This window comes from Leptinotarsa decemlineata, unplaced genomic scaffold (genome assembly GCF_025532065.1).
Source record: "Leptinotarsa decemlineata unplaced genomic scaffold, Ldec_3_MD MMD2_tig00026354_RagTag_RagTag, whole genome shotgun sequence".
NCBI lineage: Eukaryota > Metazoa > Arthropoda > Insecta > Coleoptera > Chrysomelidae > Leptinotarsa > Leptinotarsa decemlineata.
Window position 1 is genome coordinate 3,573,526 of NW_027412702.1, and position 19,452 is coordinate 3,592,977.

At 30.4% G+C, this 19,452-nt stretch overlaps 1 protein-coding gene across 9 annotated transcripts in view; it reads left to right on the forward strand.

Annotated features, from left to right (window-relative positions):
* The window catches only part of LOC111503476 (Eph receptor tyrosine kinase), a 448,678-nt gene extending 429,749 nt beyond the window's left edge, over window positions 1-18,929 (forward strand). For 7 of the 9 annotated variants that reach the window (XM_074184068.1, XM_074184072.1, XM_074184067.1 and 4 more), the window contains 15 exons: window positions 563-708; window positions 825-1,062; window positions 1,172-1,327; window positions 1,554-1,717; window positions 1,819-2,094; window positions 2,158-2,347; window positions 4,979-5,161; window positions 5,582-5,629; window positions 6,248-6,388; window positions 6,445-6,695; window positions 7,515-7,724; window positions 7,832-8,010; window positions 8,980-9,138; window positions 9,623-10,465; window positions 13,719-18,929. In XM_074184068.1, the coding sequence (XP_074040169.1) occupies window positions 563-708; window positions 825-1,062; window positions 1,172-1,327; window positions 1,554-1,717; window positions 1,819-2,094; window positions 2,158-2,347; window positions 4,979-5,161; window positions 5,582-5,629; window positions 6,248-6,388; window positions 6,445-6,695; window positions 7,515-7,724; window positions 7,832-8,010; window positions 8,980-9,138; window positions 9,623-10,465; window positions 13,719-13,986 (3,452 nt within the window). In that variant the 3' untranslated portion in view covers window positions 13,987-18,929. The remainder of the gene's footprint in view (window positions 1-562; window positions 709-824; window positions 1,063-1,171; window positions 1,328-1,553; window positions 1,718-1,818; window positions 2,095-2,157; window positions 2,348-4,978; window positions 5,162-5,581; window positions 5,630-6,247; window positions 6,389-6,444; window positions 6,696-7,514; window positions 7,725-7,831; window positions 8,011-8,979; window positions 9,139-9,622; window positions 10,466-13,718) is intronic. The other 2 variants (XM_023157775.2, XM_023157777.2) reach the window with 2 other exon arrangements.
* The last annotated feature ends 523 nt before the right edge of the window (window positions 18,930-19,452 follow it).

Genomic DNA, 19,452 nt, shown 5'->3' on the forward strand with positions numbered 1-19,452 from the left:
TGTTACATAAAATTGGTGTTATTCGTTATTCGAGGGAGAAAGAGAAATAGCTTGTGTTTCTGCTTTTATTTTCGTGGCATTCTGTTGAATATCTAGGTGGGCTAGGTAAGTTGAACAAACTGTAATAATAAAGAGAAATGGTGGTAAAAATTTAAAATAACTCAATAGTATTCACAATCGTCTTTGCTTTCACCTTTCCCCTTTTCCATTTTCGTTTTCTGTGCACCGTAGCCCGTTTCCCACTTGATTAGAGGTTTCCTGCTTATGTTGCGAATCTCTTCTCTTCAGTTAAGTATTAATGGTTTTAACAAGCACACAGAGGCATCTGATTCAGCACTGATGACAGCATTGCCGAAAAATTCAATAAGTGAAATAGCTGTGAAGTGATATTGAAGGTTAATTACTTTTAAGTTGTATTTTCCAGTTTATTAATAAAGGTCTGAACTTTCCTTTAAACTGTTAGAAACAGAAAAGTTAATTCTAAATATTGACAATATTTTTTGTTATTATTGAACATAATAAGACGTCATATTAGAAGATTAAATGTTCAATTTTGTTCCAGGTCGGATAGCAGCAGGGGAGGGAAGATTCAATTCTAATAGCGAGGTGAACATCAACACTGAAGTCAAAAGTATACCTGTTAACAAGAAAGGGGTCTATTTCGCATTCAGAGACCAAGGAGCCTGTATATCCTTATTAGCTATAAAAGTAAGTAAATATTCAATTGGTTGCCAAAATAAATGACTAGTATATTATCAGGTTAAGATTGTAGCTTCAGATGATAACTAACTAATGTAAATTGATAAATCCCTTTCATTTCGCAGATTTACTATATAGTTTGTCCAGAAGTCACAGTAAACTTTGCCAAGTTCCCCTCCACTCCGACAGGCAAGGAAATCACCATTATTGAGCAGGCAAATGGATCTTGCGTAAGCAACGCTGAAGTTGTTGGAGGAATACCATCTTATTTGTGCAAAGGTGATGGAAAGTGGTCACTACCCAGTGGTGGTTGCAAATGCAAGGCTGGTTTTCAACCCGATATGGAGAAACAAACATGCAATGGTTAGTAAAGTAAAATAAAATTGTTTGGATATTTTGAACTTACTTCAAATCAGAAGCATTATACATTGCTTTCTCCCTGAACAGTGACTTGATAAATTACTTTTTCCAGTGTGTCAACAAGAAACTTATAAGGCTGAAACCGGAGATGGTCCATGTCTTCCTTGTCCAGATTTCTCTCAAGGTCCTGATTACGGATTGAAGGAATGTCAGTGTATATCAGGATACTTTCGGGCTGTAACTGATCCTAAAAATATGTCATGCACTCGTAAGTAAATATTTCATATGGATATCATCATATTGTATGGGGTATAGTAGGAAACTATTAGTCACCTAAAAGTAATACTTTGAGCTGATGATAGGAAGATCTGATACCATTTTACCTTTTTATTTGTTATTTATTCTCCTAGATGTTCTGTTTTTTGCCAAATTATGTCGCGATGACTGAGTGAATTTTATATAAAAGATATTTCATCGATACCTGTATTTTTCAGAACCTCCCTCGGCACCTCAGAATTTGACTGTGAGTTTCGTGGACCAATCAACTGTTATTTTAAGTTGGCTTCCACCAGAAAAATTGGGTGGAAGAACTGATACAGCCTATAAAATTAAATGTGATGCATGCAGCTTAGGTCTTGTGCAGTATAATCCAAATACGGTAAGATTTTCTTAACATTTTGTTTGTGAAAATGTCTCCATTACTATTTCTGATACGTTTTGAATGACACTGTTAATTTCAATTCATTATTTATATTTAAGGAAACTTTCAACGAAACCAGAATTACTATAAGCGGTTTGAATGCCGTAACGACCTACCGCTTTCAAATTTTTGCTGAAAATGGAGTATCACATCTAGCACTACGCGCCTCTTCTGAATACGCAGACATTGTTGTGACTACGGAGGCGTCAGTGGCCAGCAGTATCACCAACATCAGAGTAATGTCAGTTAAAAGCACTGACATCACTTTGATGTGGGACGCCCCATCTAACAATGATGGATCAGACATGGAAAACGATATGGTAGATGCTTACGAGGTAATATCCTAAAAAACATTCAGTATTTGGATAGATATAAAATATTTGGTTGCTTTTACTCAGGTGCGTTGGTTCCAAAGAAACGATATAGATTACAGCAATAATAGTTTGATTACTTCTGACTTGTCTGCTACAATTACGGGTCTTCAACAAAGGACTGAATATGGGTTGCAGGTTCGCGCCAAAACTCAAAGAGGATGGGGGGCTTACTCTCCGGTTATATTCAAAACCACCGGACAAGTTTTGAATACAGGTAAGGTTTCCAGAATTTCTCAAAAACGATATAATAGAGGGTACTTCGGATTTTTGCTGTTGAACTCGTATAGGACAGTTCCCATATAAAAAATTGAGTATTAACTTTTAACATTTTTTTGGTATCTAATATTTCTGCTACAGTTTTTTACACACAACTATTAATTCTCAAAACAATATGAATAAAGGTAGATTGAAATTTGGCATCTTCATTTTTATATTGGTTAAATCAAAATTCTGAGGATAAAATCATTTGAACTTTCGATTTGTTTCCAAGTGAACAGCGTCAAGAAAGAAATCAATATAATAAAAGTATATAATATCGCTGTCTGTCTGTTTATTTGTTCGTCTAGACTTTTATATGCGCTAATCTCGAAAACAGCAAAACCAATTTGGGTGTGATTTTCACTGATGTGTTTTGGTAAGGTTCACTCAAAATTTAATGTTTGACACATTGGTTAACGGATGAAAAAGTTATGTTAATTCAAAAAATTACATCAAATATTTGTTAGAAAAAAATTCTAAAAAAATACTGTTCAGATAATTTTGCTAAACTATAATTATAGTTTGTAAAACGATTTTCTAATGAATCAAATACATGAGAACTTTCTACTATTGTTAAAAAATATAGAAAAGTCCATTCGATTGAAATCTACTGTTTTACAAAATATTTATATTTGGTTAATCATTTATGAAGAGTTCATTATCTTAAGAAGTTTATCATTAATTTTAGTTTTTGTAGGTCATATAAAACCAGAATAAATGTATTCACCTTTATTTATCAAAATATTCTTCTCATAAGGATATTGTTGGACGTTTTTAACTATACACATGCAGAATTGAATAAGTTAAGTCAAGTTAAGAATAATCATGATATAGGTTGGATTTTCAAGATGGAGTATTCTGTCAATTTCAACTTCCTCAATTCGAAAATTGTGAAATACTCTCCTTCTACACACATCTGACTCATCGGTTTGTTGTTCACAATAAATGATAACGACTGATAATTATTTTCACACAGACTAGCTATTAAGTCCAATGTTTGACGAAAGAAAGCATATAAAAGATTTGATGTCCAAATAAGTAATTTTTAGTATATTGGTACTGAGGTTGTTCTACTAGGTACTAAAAAACTGGTTAAATCATTTATGTATCAGTTTAATCGAATTCAACAATAAAATCAACAAGTTTGTTTGAAGGTGGTTGACAATGTTTCGTGGTGAATTTCATCAGTTCGGACTTACATTGTCTAATATAATATAAATTGATTTGATAACCCTGAAAAAAGATTAACCGAAAATAACAATTTTATTAAACAAAAAACTGAAATTACAAAGAAATAACATACAACAACAACTAAACAAATAAATATTGAAATAATAATGAAAGCTGAAAAAATTGAAAATATTATTAACAAAAAATTAAAAAATTAAAATTGAAAGATTTCAAACCAAGTTATGTCACAATGTTTTGGGTGATAACTGATAACCAGTTATCACCCGAAGACGATAGTGAATACTAACAATCGAAACTGGTTATCAGTTATCACCCGAAACGTTGTGACATAACTTGGTTTGAAATCTTTCAATTTTTTTTTTTCATTTTTTGTTAATATTTTTAATTTTTTCAGCTTTTATTAATATTTCAATTTTTATTTGTTTGGTTGTTGTATGTTATTTCTTTGTAATTTCAAGTTTTTTGTTTAATAAAATTGTTATTTTCGGTTAATCTTCTTGATTTTCTTTCAGGGTTATCAAATCAATTTATATTATATTAGACAATGGAAGTCCGAACTGATGAAATAATAAAATCAACAAGTTCAAACTTGTTTATTTTAGCAGTAGGGTGCTCAAAATCAATATATTGGAATTGTAAATTATCGCTCTCTGTACTCTATACATGGAAAATATTGATGAAAAACTATTATTGGAGATCTTTATTAAAGCAATAGGACCTGTTTCTCTGTGCGTTTGTGCGCTCTAGTTCAAAAAACTGCTTAACTAATTTGGGAGCGGTGGTGAGTTCGCCTGATTCATTTCAATGGATTCATAAATAATGAAGTTATCTCAATTGAAGAATCATGCCAAACATTTTTTGGAAAAAAAACATTAAAAGTATTTTCTATGAATTTATCTTGAAACTGTGGTTAACTATATTCATAGTTTGTTACATTCTTTTGTAATAAATCAAAGATAGGCAGGTATCTAAGAATGTTTTGCTTTTAAAAAATATGGAAAAACCCCAAAAACTAAAGTCCAGGGGAATAAATTCCCAGTAGTAAATAAAAATCAATGAAAAATGCATATGTCAGTAAAAATATTCATGAACAATTGACATTTTCTTATTGTGCTTTGTTCATGCGTGTTGGGATATTTAATGACAATGAAATACCTATTGACTCACTGATTGATTGTGAGCTCATTTCAGCCTGAAATATAGTTATTAAATTCCATTTGACATTTCCAGTCCGTCAACAATTTTTTTTTATTTTGGAGCTCTCAACGAAATGCTCTAAATTAAAAAATGAATGTCATCCAAGTTTTTGAAGGTTCAAGTGTTTGAATTCAAAAATTGTTTTTTTTCAATAACATTCTTTGGAAAAGGTGATTATATATTTTTTTTTCATTTGCAGCTTACATTGGAGATGAAGAAGGCCTAAGACTCCAGTTAGTGGCTGGAGGCATTGTTGCTGTAGTTGTCATACTTGTTGCTGTTATAGTTTTAACTGTGGTTTTCCTTCGATCTAGATCCAACGATGAGTGCAACAAAAAACAACCAAGTGATTGTGACACTTTGGAATATAGGAATGGAGAAGGTATGTTGATATATTGATGTTCAATCATCCATTAGAGTACGTTAAATTCAATAAATACTCATGGAACTTGTGCATGATACAAAAAATTATAGTTGTGAATTACAATGATTAGTACCAGTGACGTCTAGTAAGAATATTAGCTTTTGCAAAATTAGACGGCACTACTAACCCCCATTTATGTTCAATATTAACACCAAACTTGCACTTTCACGCCTTGCCTTACCCTAAAAGGATTGGTAGTCACATACAGTAAGTCTAGATTTAGTTCTAAAAATCATTTTCTTCTTATAATGTTTTGCACCCATTCATTTTTTTATTAATTTGAAGTACTTTTCATTGCTCATTCTTATTTATGTGTACATTTTATTTTATAATTTTTTCAATGTTGCTTTGCTTCATTTGTGCATTTTTTGTTTTTAGTTCATCATAGCTTGGATAATCCTCCCATAGTTACCACCCATACAAATGGTAATGATTATTTTCAGTTTTTTCTCTTACTTCTTTTAGTTTTCAAAATGTTTATTTTGATTTCTGTCTCGAACATCATTTGGAACTTTCAACTAAAAAAGAATGAATGTTTAGAATACTATTTTATCTGAATACATTGAGCAACAACTATAGTATTCTACAAAAATTAAATATTGTTTCTTTGCTCAAATATTTTTGAGTATGACATTAGTTTACATACTGAATGTCTCAACTTGAAAATGATCATGAATATTTGTTATTAAAGTTTCCAAAAATAATTATCTCATTCAAATCAATATCTGAAAATTAAAAAAAAAAGACTTGTGCTGATTCAAGTACCTAGCCTTTAAATAACAATAGTGATTTTATGTATAAAATGTTTGAAAGGCAAAATAGATTTATTATTATTATTATTATGAGTTGTTTAACAGGAAGAAACATTTAATTTTAAATTGAAGTCATCCTCATTTCCTTCTCAAAATGAATTGAAGTAATGAGATTGTGGAAGCCATCCAAACGCATTTTTTGTTTTGAGACAGAAGTAACTAATTCAAAAATAACAATATCTTCAATTTATTTCCTTTTCACTTGATATGAGTAAAACAAACAATATTACAGTGACAACGCCCCTTTTTACGGGTATAAGTGGTTCTTCAAGGACTTACATTGACCCTCACACTTATGAAGACCCCAATCAGGCAGTTAGAGAGTTTGCTAGAGAAATAGATGCTAGCTGTATTACAATTGAGGCCATAATAGGTGAGTTCAATTGATCTAATGGAAATTCTTTTTATAAGTAAGCATTTCGTTTTCAGGTGGTGGTGAATTTGGAGACGTTTGTCGAGGAAAACTGAAAATGAACGGTGTAGACATAGATGTGGCCATAAAAACTCTGAAAGCTGGTTCTTTGGACAAGTCCCGCAATGACTTTCTCACAGAAGCTTCCATAATGGGTCAGTTTGAACACCCTAATGTGATTTTTCTTCAAGGAGTTGTTACCAAATCAAATCCAGTTATGATAATCACAGAGTATATGGAAAATGGGTCACTTGATACTTTCCTTAGAGTGAGTAACAGTAATATTTCTGATAGTCATATTAACTTATTCATGCAAACTGTATTCTATAAACAGGGATATTATATCATCCCCTAACTGTAAATCCATTTAACTATGATATTGCTGTCATTTTTCAGAACAGACAAAAAACTAGTTACGACTTACCTCAATGCACCTTTTCGTTTTTTTAGCAATGTTATTATTATGAAATTATATTTTTGGGAAAGAAAGGTTTTCGCTTCCTACCATCTTTATACAAAAATGTAGCAATCTTCCAAATAAATAAAGAAAGCAATTAATTTTAAAATAAACTCTGAACAAAGATCTGTAGATCATGCAGAGAGTTTATTTTGAAATTAATTGCATTCTTCCTTTCTTTGGAAGATTCCCACGTATTTTGTATAAAGATGGAGGAGTAGAAAAGCAAAACCTTTCTTTCTCAATTATTTTATTATGATTTCTCAAAACAAGAACTGTAGTTACTCCTTATTTACAATTTTATTGCCATTGTTTCAGTTGCAATTGTCATGACGTACAATAAAATAATATCTCATTCAGTTTTACTTCCAAAATAAGGCCTTTGGAGATACTATCTATAAGTGGTGACCATTTACAAATAGAAACTAGTTAGTAAATTTGAAGTAGATTATCGTATGATCACAATTAAAACTCAACATCAAAATACTTTTCACGTTCCTTAACAATTACGTAAATCATGTGAGTAGGTATATCATATTGTGTTTATGATGAATCGGTATAAATAAGTATTTAGCATACTCAACTCCACCTTTCAAAATTAACTATTATTACTATGTAATTTTTTTTCAGGCAAATGATGGCAAATTTCAAGTTATTCAGTTAACGGGTATGTTGAGAGGTATTGCATCAGGTATGCAGTACTTGAGTGAAATGAATTATGTGCATCGAGACTTGGCAGCAAGAAATGTTTTGGTTAATTCTCAACTAGTCTGTAAGATAGCCGATTTTGGTCTTAGTCGAGAAATAGAAAGTGCAACAGAGGGTGCTTATACTACAAGGGTAAGAACAATGGTAAAAGTAATAAAGATTTGAAATTGAAAAATCATGAAAAGATACTGAAAAAATTATAATTTCAAAAGCATGAGGTACGAATGTTTATTTTTTAGGGAGGCAAAATTCCCGTTCGATGGACGGCACCAGAAGCTATTGCTTTCCGAAAATTCACATCTGCAAGTGACGTGTGGTCCATGGGTATAGTGTGTTGGGAGGTCATGTCCTACGGAGAACGTCCATATTGGAATTGGTCCAATCAAGACGTTATCAAGAGCATTGAAAAGGGCTACAGGTAAGCAATTTTCACTTAGACCCAATTTTAATAATTGCTTGGAATTATTAACTATTTTAAATCCCTTCTGCAAATCGAATTTATTATTGTATAGTAGTTATTTTAAGGTTCATTTGCCACTTAGAATTTTATTCAACCAGTAGACAATTTTCTTATCTCAAAGTCTAATTCTTTTCAAATAATGTTCCAGGGCTTATTTCGTTTCATCTCGTATTTCAATTACTTATTCCACCTATTCCACCTAGTTTCATAGACTAGTTCATACAGATCCTTTGTTTGATGTTTTTTATATTATTAATGACATAATTTGGATTTTCTATAAATTGCCTACCTTTTATGATCCAGTGTCTCTCGTACAAGTGACATGACAAACTTTGTTATATTGGTTACTACTAAGGTCTTCATTATACAATCGTATTGAGCCCAGTGTATAGCCCTATAATTATTCTGATCCTATCCTTGTTGTGTTGACGCTGTTCTTCAGTTTTTTCTCAGTCCCCGTATAAAGGTTTTCTTAATTTTTTTAGGTATTCTTTCCATAATTCTTTATTTCTAATTGACACATTCAATGATCTCATCTAGTACCAATGATTTTGAATCCCTTAGAGCCCACGTTTGGAGTTTATGATTCATGTGTTGCCGTTTTTCGGGCTTGTCCTGTCCTGCAGTATCCTGTCCACCAGTTTATTCAGTGTATCACCATATTTCCAAACCAGTCTCGATATCACTCTTCATTTCATCAGTGCCCCTGGATATTTGTGTAATAATGTGGATCAGCTCATTTTGTTGGGGCCTCAAATTAATATTTCTGTACTTTGCATATATTTCTGTCTGGAAGTATTGATTTTTGTTCATTTCAGTTGTATTATCATCCCCCCCTTTCATCTTTCACTTCGCTGTACTGCAAAAAAACTCAAATATTTGATTTTTTATTTACTCTATTTTTGATAACATAATGTGCTCCTTCAGATTGCCTGCTCCAATGGATTGCCCAGAAGCGATATACCAACTGATGTTGGATTGTTGGCAGAAAGAGAGGACTCATAGGCCTACCTTCCAGTCTATTGTAAAAACTTTAGATAAATTAATTCGCGTCCCTGATACTTTGAGAAAAATTGCTCAAAATCGGTAAGTTTACATTATAAGTAGTCAGTCATAGTGTAATGATGAAAATAAAAAAGTGCTTACTATATACTCTTTACTTATATTTAGTAAGCGCATGTTAGATGATATCAAGTCTATGCTTTAGATGTTGCACTGTAAAAATTTTTCAAATCAAGCTGAATACTCAAATCATGATTTTTCTTTCTTTTTGCTTATGACTAGTTGATTATTCACACTATAATAAAAATTATTTTTATCAATGCTCATTAACTTTTTTGTTTTGCACATATTTTTTGATTTGGATAATAGCTTGTATGGCTTTGAGGTTTATAATATTCAAAGACAGATGTTTGCAGTGGATTGACGAAAACTTATGAGAAACAAGTGTTAAAATGGACAGATTATATTAAATATTATCCAAATCTTGAACTATATCCAAAACTATTTACTCCAATATTGACACTTAACACTCTTACATTCCTCATTCTTTTTTTCTCGCTCATTCTAGAAGTCACCTGCCATATAATCTTCCCTGGCCCACACAAAACTTACCCTCTCACATTACCACAGATATGCAATTGTCAGAACTGCCACGTCTTCACCACAATCCTTATTTTGGGTCACTACAGAGACGTTCCAATTACACTCCAAATATAGTTGAGGTGGAAACCCATCCTTATTATGGCTTACCGGATATAATACTCTTGCAAAACTATGGAGTTGTATCGGACGTGAATCCTGAACACGAAGTTAGAAGAAGGTTAGAGAGTGACTATCGAAACTCTTTATTAGAGCACGAGATGAAAAAGAGGTTTAACAGCTTATTGAATCTGAAAGACGACAAAATTTATAATGATGTTGGTGATCTTCATTCTCGAGAAATGAGCACAAATCAGTGGATGATAAACAATTTTGACAGTAGACCAAGAAACTCGTCCAACAGTTCGGTTCCACATTACTACCCTAATCTAGACAGCAGATTTATGGATGTCAAAAACGCACCAAAAGGAAGTTCAAATCAAAGTCAGGGAATGACAAATTTTTTCTTCGATGAAAGAGATGAGTACGATCAACAAACAGAAAATTTCTTTGGCAGAAAACCTGACTTTGAAGAGAGTAAAGATTTCAGCAAAAGGCCTGACCAGTTTTTTTCAAAAATGATGATTGGTGAAAATGAACCTTCTCTTCTGGAGTTGAGCGAACAATTCTCTGATAATTTTAAGGAAGATTCTAATATTCTCGACAGTTCTGATAATTTGTTCGACACTAATGTTGAGAGGGGGGACACGAAGAAAGTTGTAGAGGATAAAAATGCACAAACTGGGGAAGCTTGGGTCAATTTCATTAATGTGTAAATATGCTTTCTGTGGTTTTTATTTGCAAGGTATTATTTTGCTTTATACTTTTTGCATGTTGCACTAATATTACTTTTAAGCTTTTTTGATCTACTAATTAGTTATTTATCCCAGTTTGCCTAGAATGTATTCAGTGTAAAGAGGTCCTAACTTTCGATTTCTTTGAAGAAAATTGCTTCACTTGATAAAGGCTGGTTGACATCTTTCAATGTGAAGAATTATGCTTGGTGTATTTGATTATCTCTGAGATGACTTCGAAAAAAGTAGAAACTTTACAAAGATGAAGTCAAAACTGATATAATTTTCAAAAAATCAATCAAAAATATGTTGTTATTAGTTTCGACAGGTGTAATATATAACAGAACTAATAATGAGTTCCTAATTATATGTGGTAGCTTAACAAATATGATTTAATTCACTAAAAGATGGATGGATTTTTTCAGCTAACCTGCTTTGTTAAATGTACAAATGATTTTTTCTTTTGGTAAATGAAACATTTGACACTTTTAATAACTACCTGATTGACTAGATCAACTGGTTTCAAGTAAGAGGGTTACCAGTTTTATTGTTTATATACAGTATAAAAGCTAACTATGGTATTAACATTTTGTGCTTCAATCACCTGCTAAGTTCAGAGATATTAAAAATTGTTTAATTGAATTCAATAGGTTTACCTTCATTTTACCAGTATATAATATAATGTTTGGTTAGATATCAAATAAACCTTACACTTCAGAACAAATTCTTACCCGTCCGGACTAAAGTGAATGAATGAATTAATGAATGAATTTATTTGAACAGGAAGGAAATCCTAATTTACAAACATTATATTAACATTACATTAATGTATCGGTTTAGTAATACATAAACAAGGACAACTTAAATCTAACTCTAAGTCAGACCTATATACTAAGAAATATATATACATATTTATCTAATCACTTCAATATCGTTGAATGTTATTCATTTTTATATAATAATTTAATCTTTCCTTAAACATATGTGAACTTTTGCTGCTTCTTATGTCTTGAGGTAATTTATTTAATTGATTTAAGCCTTTATAAAATATTGTTTTCATTGAACTTGTTAGATTGCATTTTGGCAAATGAAAATCATTGATTTGTCTTGTATTATAATTATGTGTGCTACTTCGAAATGTAATAAATTCAGTGAAATATGATGGTAGCATATTATTAACAGTTTTGAAAATAAATATCATTGCTGCTTTATACAACCTGTCTTCTACTGCTAACCACTGTATAGCATCCAGCATCCGGTTGCATTTCAGAATCACTCTCATGCCTCGATTTTGTAGTTTTTGTAATGACATCATTTTGTTTTGATCTAAACCATATAACAGTGTACTGAAATAATCAAAATGTGGCTGTATAATCGTGTTATATATAGTGATTTTGGCAACAGTAGACAAGTGAGTGGAGATTCTTGTGAAAAAATAAAGTTTCTTTGCTATTTTTTTTTTATACATATGTGTGATGTGCATTTGAAGATAAGCCGTTATCCAATGTTAAACCCAGGTACTTGAACTCTGTTACAAGTTCAATTTTATTGTCGTTGATTTTCAATAGGCAGGAGTTTATATTGAGTTGTTTGTATTTGTATGGTGTGGTTAGAATCATGGCTTTGGTTTTGGATATATTTAATTTCAATTTATTGACGATCAAGTACTCAATAATTTTTTCTAAAGAAGAATTCATTTTAGTTACAGCTACATCTAGGCTTATATGAGATATAGACAGCAGCGTATCATCAGCAAATAAATTAATAAAATCACAGTTGTGAGGTACACCAAATTTTGTGTTGCTAGGATTTGAATAAACATTATCCACTTTAGTGATTTGTTTTCGGTTATTTAGATAGTCTTTAAACCATTTCAGTACAGTTCCTTTTATTCCTATAGATTCCGTTTTTTTTACTAGTAAATCACGATCTATTGTTTCAAAAGCTCGTCTCAAGTCTAAGAAAACCGCAACAATATAGTATAGTCTCCGTTATCGATAGATTGCGTCCATTTACTTATAGATAGTTGCAAGGCCGATTCCCAAGAATGATTTTTTCAAAAACCTGATTGATTGGACATTATAAGATTACTGTTTTCAACATAATTCAGAAGCTGATCATACACAGCCATTTCAAGTATTTTCTCAATACCCGGCAAGGTGTTTATTGGACGGAATTCGCTAGCTTTATTTGTGTTTTTAACTTTTGGTATTGGTGTAATCGTGCTAGTTTTTAATCTATCAGGAAATTGACCGTACTGAAGTGAAATATTTATGAGGTGTAACAAAACATGACCTATCACCCCAAGAGTATTTTTTATAAACTTGATATCTATAATTTCAGCCCCAGATTTATTTTCCACTTTATTAACAATTAGAGTGAGATCTTTCAGTTCAAGTTGGGTAAAAAATTCGAAATTAGTCTCCACAACGATTTTACTTTGCCATTCTTCATGAGCGTTAATTGAATTAACAATATCTTCTAAACTCGATTCAAAATATTTATTAAAAGTTTCTGCTATTTCAGTCACGGCTTTCAGGACCTTTACTAGACCTTCCGTTTCGAATTCTATATTGTTTAAAACACTAGTATTTGTCTTTGTATCTACTAAAGATTTGATGGTTTTCCACATAACTTGCTGATTGTTTGCACTCAAATCAATTTTGTTGTAATAATATTCTTGTTTTTTTATTTTGAGTAAATTAACTACATTATTTCTTGGTCTTTTGTACACAACCCAACTATTTTCGCACCTATTATATCTATAAGATTGATATGCTTCATCTCTTTGTTTAGTTAGGTCTTTAAGATCACTATCGACCAAGGGAGACTATTTTGGTGAAAAGCATATGTTTTGACAGGAGCAATTTTGTTGACATTTTCTTCTGTTATACTAATGAAGTCATCATAAAATTTATCAATGTCTACACAATTAAGTAAATAATTATTTTCAATTAACTCGATACAGATTTTATTCATATTTTCTTGACCTAGATTACGGTAGCTTCTCAAGATTTTTGGCGAATTGAAATTGAAGCTTCAAAAAATTATGTATCAGATGTTGGGGTAATTGTAAATTTAGCTGAATACACACTCAAGTTATATATCCAAGATCTTTTGTCACCACCTCCCTATTATTATTAATATATGAATTATATAATGTTGTTTCTATGTGATGTTTAGAACTATTTCTCTGAAATCAATCTTAGTAATATTTCTCTTCAATTACAGGTCAAATAATCCTTTATCAGCTGATGCTCCTGATCTCACTAACTTTTCTTGCGTCGAAGAGTGGCTGAACTCAATAAAAATGACCCGCTACTTGGAGAATTTCCACTCAGGGGGCGTAACTTCTATGGATGCTGTTGTGAATCTCACGGTGAAAGAATTGACGGAACTAGGCATTACTCTCGTGGGGCATCAAAAGAAGATAATGAACAGTGTCCAGAACATAAGGGCTCAAATTCGCGTGAATGGCTCTGAGGGATTTCTTGTGTGAGCACAGGAAGAGTTTTGTATAAAATGGGACTTTTTAGCAAATGAATTGTGTCAAAGTATAGTATAAGGGACACTTTTTTATGACAAGAACTCTAAAACAAGTTATAGAATGAAGTGAATTATCTTAGTATATTTAAAATCGTGGCAGCTTGGCTTTATTTATTCTACTCGAAACAAATCAAAATATAAGTAATGTCTGCTGATGGACTTATGCGCGTTTTGCCTTTCTTATGTTACGAGATTTTCAATTGTGATTTTTTTTTAAATAAATGACCTTTGGTAAGTAAAGACCCAAGTAGCGCTGGTCAGGTCAGAAATTGTTATTATGTTGATCTGCCCTGTAAATAATTAGGTTTTATGTTTTACTAACTTTCTTCCTGTATATTTTTATGTTATAGTAATTATTATGGAAATTATTTATTTTTGCCATATTTATACTCACACACTTGAGTTAGAAATAATGATTTTTACTTGAGTGTGAATGTTTTTCGTTCTCTCTGAACAAATTGAAGGACAAAACACCAAAACCATTTGTTTGTAGCCAAGTATAATCAAAATAATGTTATTTTTTCACATATCAAGTTAACTATTACATAAATTTATTCCACTTAATTTGAAAATAAATTTGGGAAAGATGAAAAGTACAATGATTTGTGAAACTTTTGTTGATTAAAAATGAAATTTAGATAGAATCAGTGTTAAGATTTGTCCGTAGATTTAAATCTATATAAGACTGTTCGTCTAAATAATTCTAAATATACATTATCTAAAAAGATAGCAATAATTCAGTGTTTTTACATGCTATTTTCGTTTAATTGGAATGTTGAATTCGTTTCAAATTCAATACTAATACAATCATATTTGGTGTGATACTTCTTTGGTTTTGAAAAATTGTCAAAAATTTAGGTGATCTGGACATATATTCTCAAAAAAGGCGTCCGGTGTGTTTTTAATGTTCCACTGAACTAAAAATACAGGTGTACAATTGATATATATGAAACTGTAATTGTACTTAATTTTTATACTGCTCAAAACATAATATAATACATACGCCTAATTAATGTATTTACTTGAAAGATTCTTTTTATATATATTTATAGGTGAAAATAATTGACTGAAATATGTATCAGAGCATTTTGTGCAGCTGTTTTATTTATATAACAATTTTCATGAACATTCCAATAATTTGTATATTATCAGATAGTCATGTGTGTGGTATTTGAAAATGATTTGAAAACAATAGTTTATATCCATGAAAATAATTGAACAATTTTTCAATTTCTTTTTATTCTAGACATGTTTCGCTAACACCATAGCTTCATCGATAGCTACCGGTAGGTAATCACTAGCTTCATTGCTAGCTACTGATGAATAAATGGTATTAGTGAAAAGCATCTAGAATAAAACAAAAATGTAATGAAAATCGTTCAATTATTTTCATTGATAGTGTTATTGATTTTCATAAAGTAACGGACCAGTTCATTTATGATTTAATAATTTATAATTCTGAAACGGCAGTCAAATCACAGAGATTGTTTATCAGAATTCAGGAGCTACTGTGTTTACGATTATATATTGATAAATCACCATAAAAATCATATACAACGAAAAACAAAAATTTTATTCATAATGTTTTTTCTTTCAATTCTCATAGGCAAGGAAAACCGTTTTGCTCAAAGTATGGGGAAAAAATGTATATCAAGAGAAAGTAGTATTTTTGTATTCTTGAAAGATTTTTCCCAAAAATTGCATTTGTATTCATTCTCTTCAATTCCACAAATTGAAAGAACACAAGTATATGAAATGTTTACAAACCACAAAACTTATTCTTCATTGTATGAAGTATTTCTAATTTTGGTTATTTTCATTATTTTGGGATATTATTTGTCCATCCAAGGTTACTTTTAAAAAATTAGTTGTTCTTACAGTACCTACATTGTTCTCTCACTCATTTTCAGATCCCAACATTATTTTATTATTCTTGTGTTATGCATGTTTAGCTCTAAATGTGCCTATTTAAGGTGTCATTGTTAACAAAAAAAACAGAATATCATTTCCATGGGTTCCTCAAATCATTCTCAAGATATCTGATAATTATTGACAAAGCTATAAATATTAGAAAATTGTACAACTACAGTATAAAATATATGATTCAATTGACTGATACTTGAAAATCCATTATATTAAGTATTCAAGTAACACTTTATTGTGAAATTTTTGCTGACTAGTTCACAAAAACGCAACATGTGTTTCACTATACAATAGAGCTTCTTCATGTATATTTAATAACAATATAAAGTTCGTTTATCAAAATGAGGAAATTTAATATATTTTGTTTTCGAAAAATTCATTATTGAATAATTTTTGCCAAACCAATCACTGATAATTTTGATATCTATTTCTAATTTCTGTTTCAAATTGTCCAAAGTTTCTGCAGTATCCCTATCTCTAGAGATAGGATACTTTATTACGGTTTCACGTGAAAACTACTCAACCGATTATCATGAAATTTTGTACACATGTTCTTGGAGGTATTAGAAGTAACATAGAATACTTTTTATTAAAAAAATATTTTTAATAGTTGATAAAAAATATTGTAACTATTTCTGTGAAATGGTCTGTCACGAAACTCAATGTGACAAACCATATCCTACGCAGGCGAAGCCGCGAGTAATAGCCAGTATTTAATAACTGTATCATTAATAAAAGAATAAATTAACCTTTTAAACATACTTTTTAAGTATGTTCTCAATAATTCTTTGACAAAACCTTTTCACTTCAATTTTTCCAAAAATAATGTATGATTAATGGGACCAAATGTTTCGGATAAATCTAGAAATAGAGACATTTGTCTCTATTTCTAGATACTATACTAGATAGATATTTTCTAGAACAGGGGTTTCAATACGTCTCTCAGAAGTTTTTAATGTTTCAAATTTCACATCATATCCTGGTGATTTTCAGTTATTGAGAATCAATAATTTTACCTTCCATTTCATTTGTTTCTTCGGAGTTCATTGATTCATTCAAGTTTGTAGATATCACAGTAATAATCTATAAAGTAATTTGATATTTTTGTTCATTTGTTATTGGATTATCATTATCATTGCTACAGTTCTGTGAGATTCAATTTGAATTATACTTATTTAGTGTTTCTTATATTAAATAAACCTGAGTTTACCTATCAATATTGAAGTGTTCAACTAATTTCCAATTTCAACAACAAATTTATTAAATTCTATTTGTTTATCAATTAAATGTTAATGTTGACTTAATGACTGACTTTTGTTCAAATGTACCATATCATAATCATTAAATGCATGCCATTATGCTGAAAACACTATGAAAAAGCACTAAGTAGGTAGAAGGTAATTTGTGTTGAACATGCCTGAAGAAGCTATTGTATTGTGAAATATGTGTTGCAACATTGTTAACTCTTTAGTAAAATCTCACAATAAAACGTTAACATGCTTCACGAACTGAGTGAGTGAGTCAAACATTGGATTAATATAAGATGCATATACACTTTTATAACTCATATCTATAAAATGTCAGATACCCTCCATTCTGCTATGTTGTGAATTTTGCGTGATAAGTAATGTGAATTGTGATTAATTTCACAGAATAATAATTACCAAACTTTGATCTGTCCAAATTACAACAAATACAAAAATCTATTATCTAAGTATCAGTTGTGAAAATGATTTCAAACTTGAAATAGATCAGTTAATAACTGTAATAAATAGAAATTAATATTGGCCAAGAAAACCGTCCTCTGGCTACTTCTGAACAACTATATCTGGACTATAAGATTTTCTGAATCGATAGTGCATCTCTCGAACCATCAGTATATGGACATTTTTGATTAATGTATTATAATTTATAATACAATAATCGAAGATGGACGGAAGACCACGACATTATAATTAATAATGTTGTGGTCTTCTGACAAACTGAGAATTTATCATATATACTGGAAAAAATAGATAAAGTGAAAATACTACTAAATAAACAAAATATCAACAGAGCATGTACCAAATTGGAAAATTAGAACGATTATTTTATAATTTCTACTTCAGCTGCCTTACCGGTGACACTTATGAAGCCGCTACAATTTATATTAGCGAAAAAATTTGTTGTGTTGTCAAAAGTGCTGTCCTGTCTACTTTTCTTAGTAAAAATTGGATTATAAATTGAAATTCCAATATTGAAGAAAATCATTTGAACAAGTTTTTTTTACACTTAATTGCTTAATAAATATTTTTAATTTGAATTGTGCCAAATCGTATTTATCAAATAATATTTTAGATATTTTTCATCATTTACCAAATCTTTTTAACACTATTTTCATTATATGCCATGAAAAAAAGCAATATTTTTCCAAAAAAAGTTCTTTGGTATGAGATCAATATTTAAAAAAATAATTTTCAGAATTGGAATAACTTTTGGTTTGGTTCAGTTGGTTGAATGTGCTCTAGTTATATTTTTCAAAATCACATATTGATCATGTTTTCTTCTGAAAAATAATGTGAGGCATTATCTAGAATAAAATTACCCTTGTCAAATTTAACTTAATGAACAGTGAGTTACATGTAAGAGTTTTTCCGAAACGCAGCATGGTAAGTAATTTCATGACCACAAAAAAAATGTTTTGCAACTATAAATGGTTTTTTCCTTCATTTTTAAACAAAAAGTTAATTAGTGCAGATATATGCAACATACACTGATTTCAATAGATAAATATTATATATAATAAGTTTTATGAATCAGCTGGACATGATATTCTGAGAAAAGTAATATTCAAAATGAATAATTTCTTTTTGAATGTTACATCATAACTTTTATAAAAATATGTTTCTGTTCTGCTCCAATTATGTCAATGTAAAATTGTAATATATTTGTAACATATTAAGATTATTCAATATAAAATATTAAATAGCTTCATTATGTGTATATTTTTTCAAAGAAACTTCTTCACCCTTTCAGAAATTTCGTTTATGCCCAGTGTAAAAGTACCTATTCCTTGGCCGCCGAACCTATCAATGGGATTTTCATTTATGGAGAACAGTTAAATTGACGTTTACCATACTGCCACTACTTACACAAAAAACATTAAATTGAGAATTCATTGTTTCCTTTGTTTCAAATTGTACTTATGTCCTAAATTTGTTTTGAAAATATTTCGAAAATCAATTTCATGTAGAACATGAAGACAGATCAATATATAAAATGTTTCATTAAAAAAAATCGCAGACCTCAACAAAAATGACAACTATCAAAGTAACATTTGGAGCACCCCTTATAGATTAAAATGTTCCTCAGATTATTATATGCTACTTTGTTCTCCAAGCCACCTCACCAAACAACTTTGATAAAGAAGTTCAACTGGTTTTTTCATTGAGAGCTGGTTACACTTCTGAATTTTATTTAAAAAAAAATCAGTAATTTGGTAATGTCTCATTGTGGC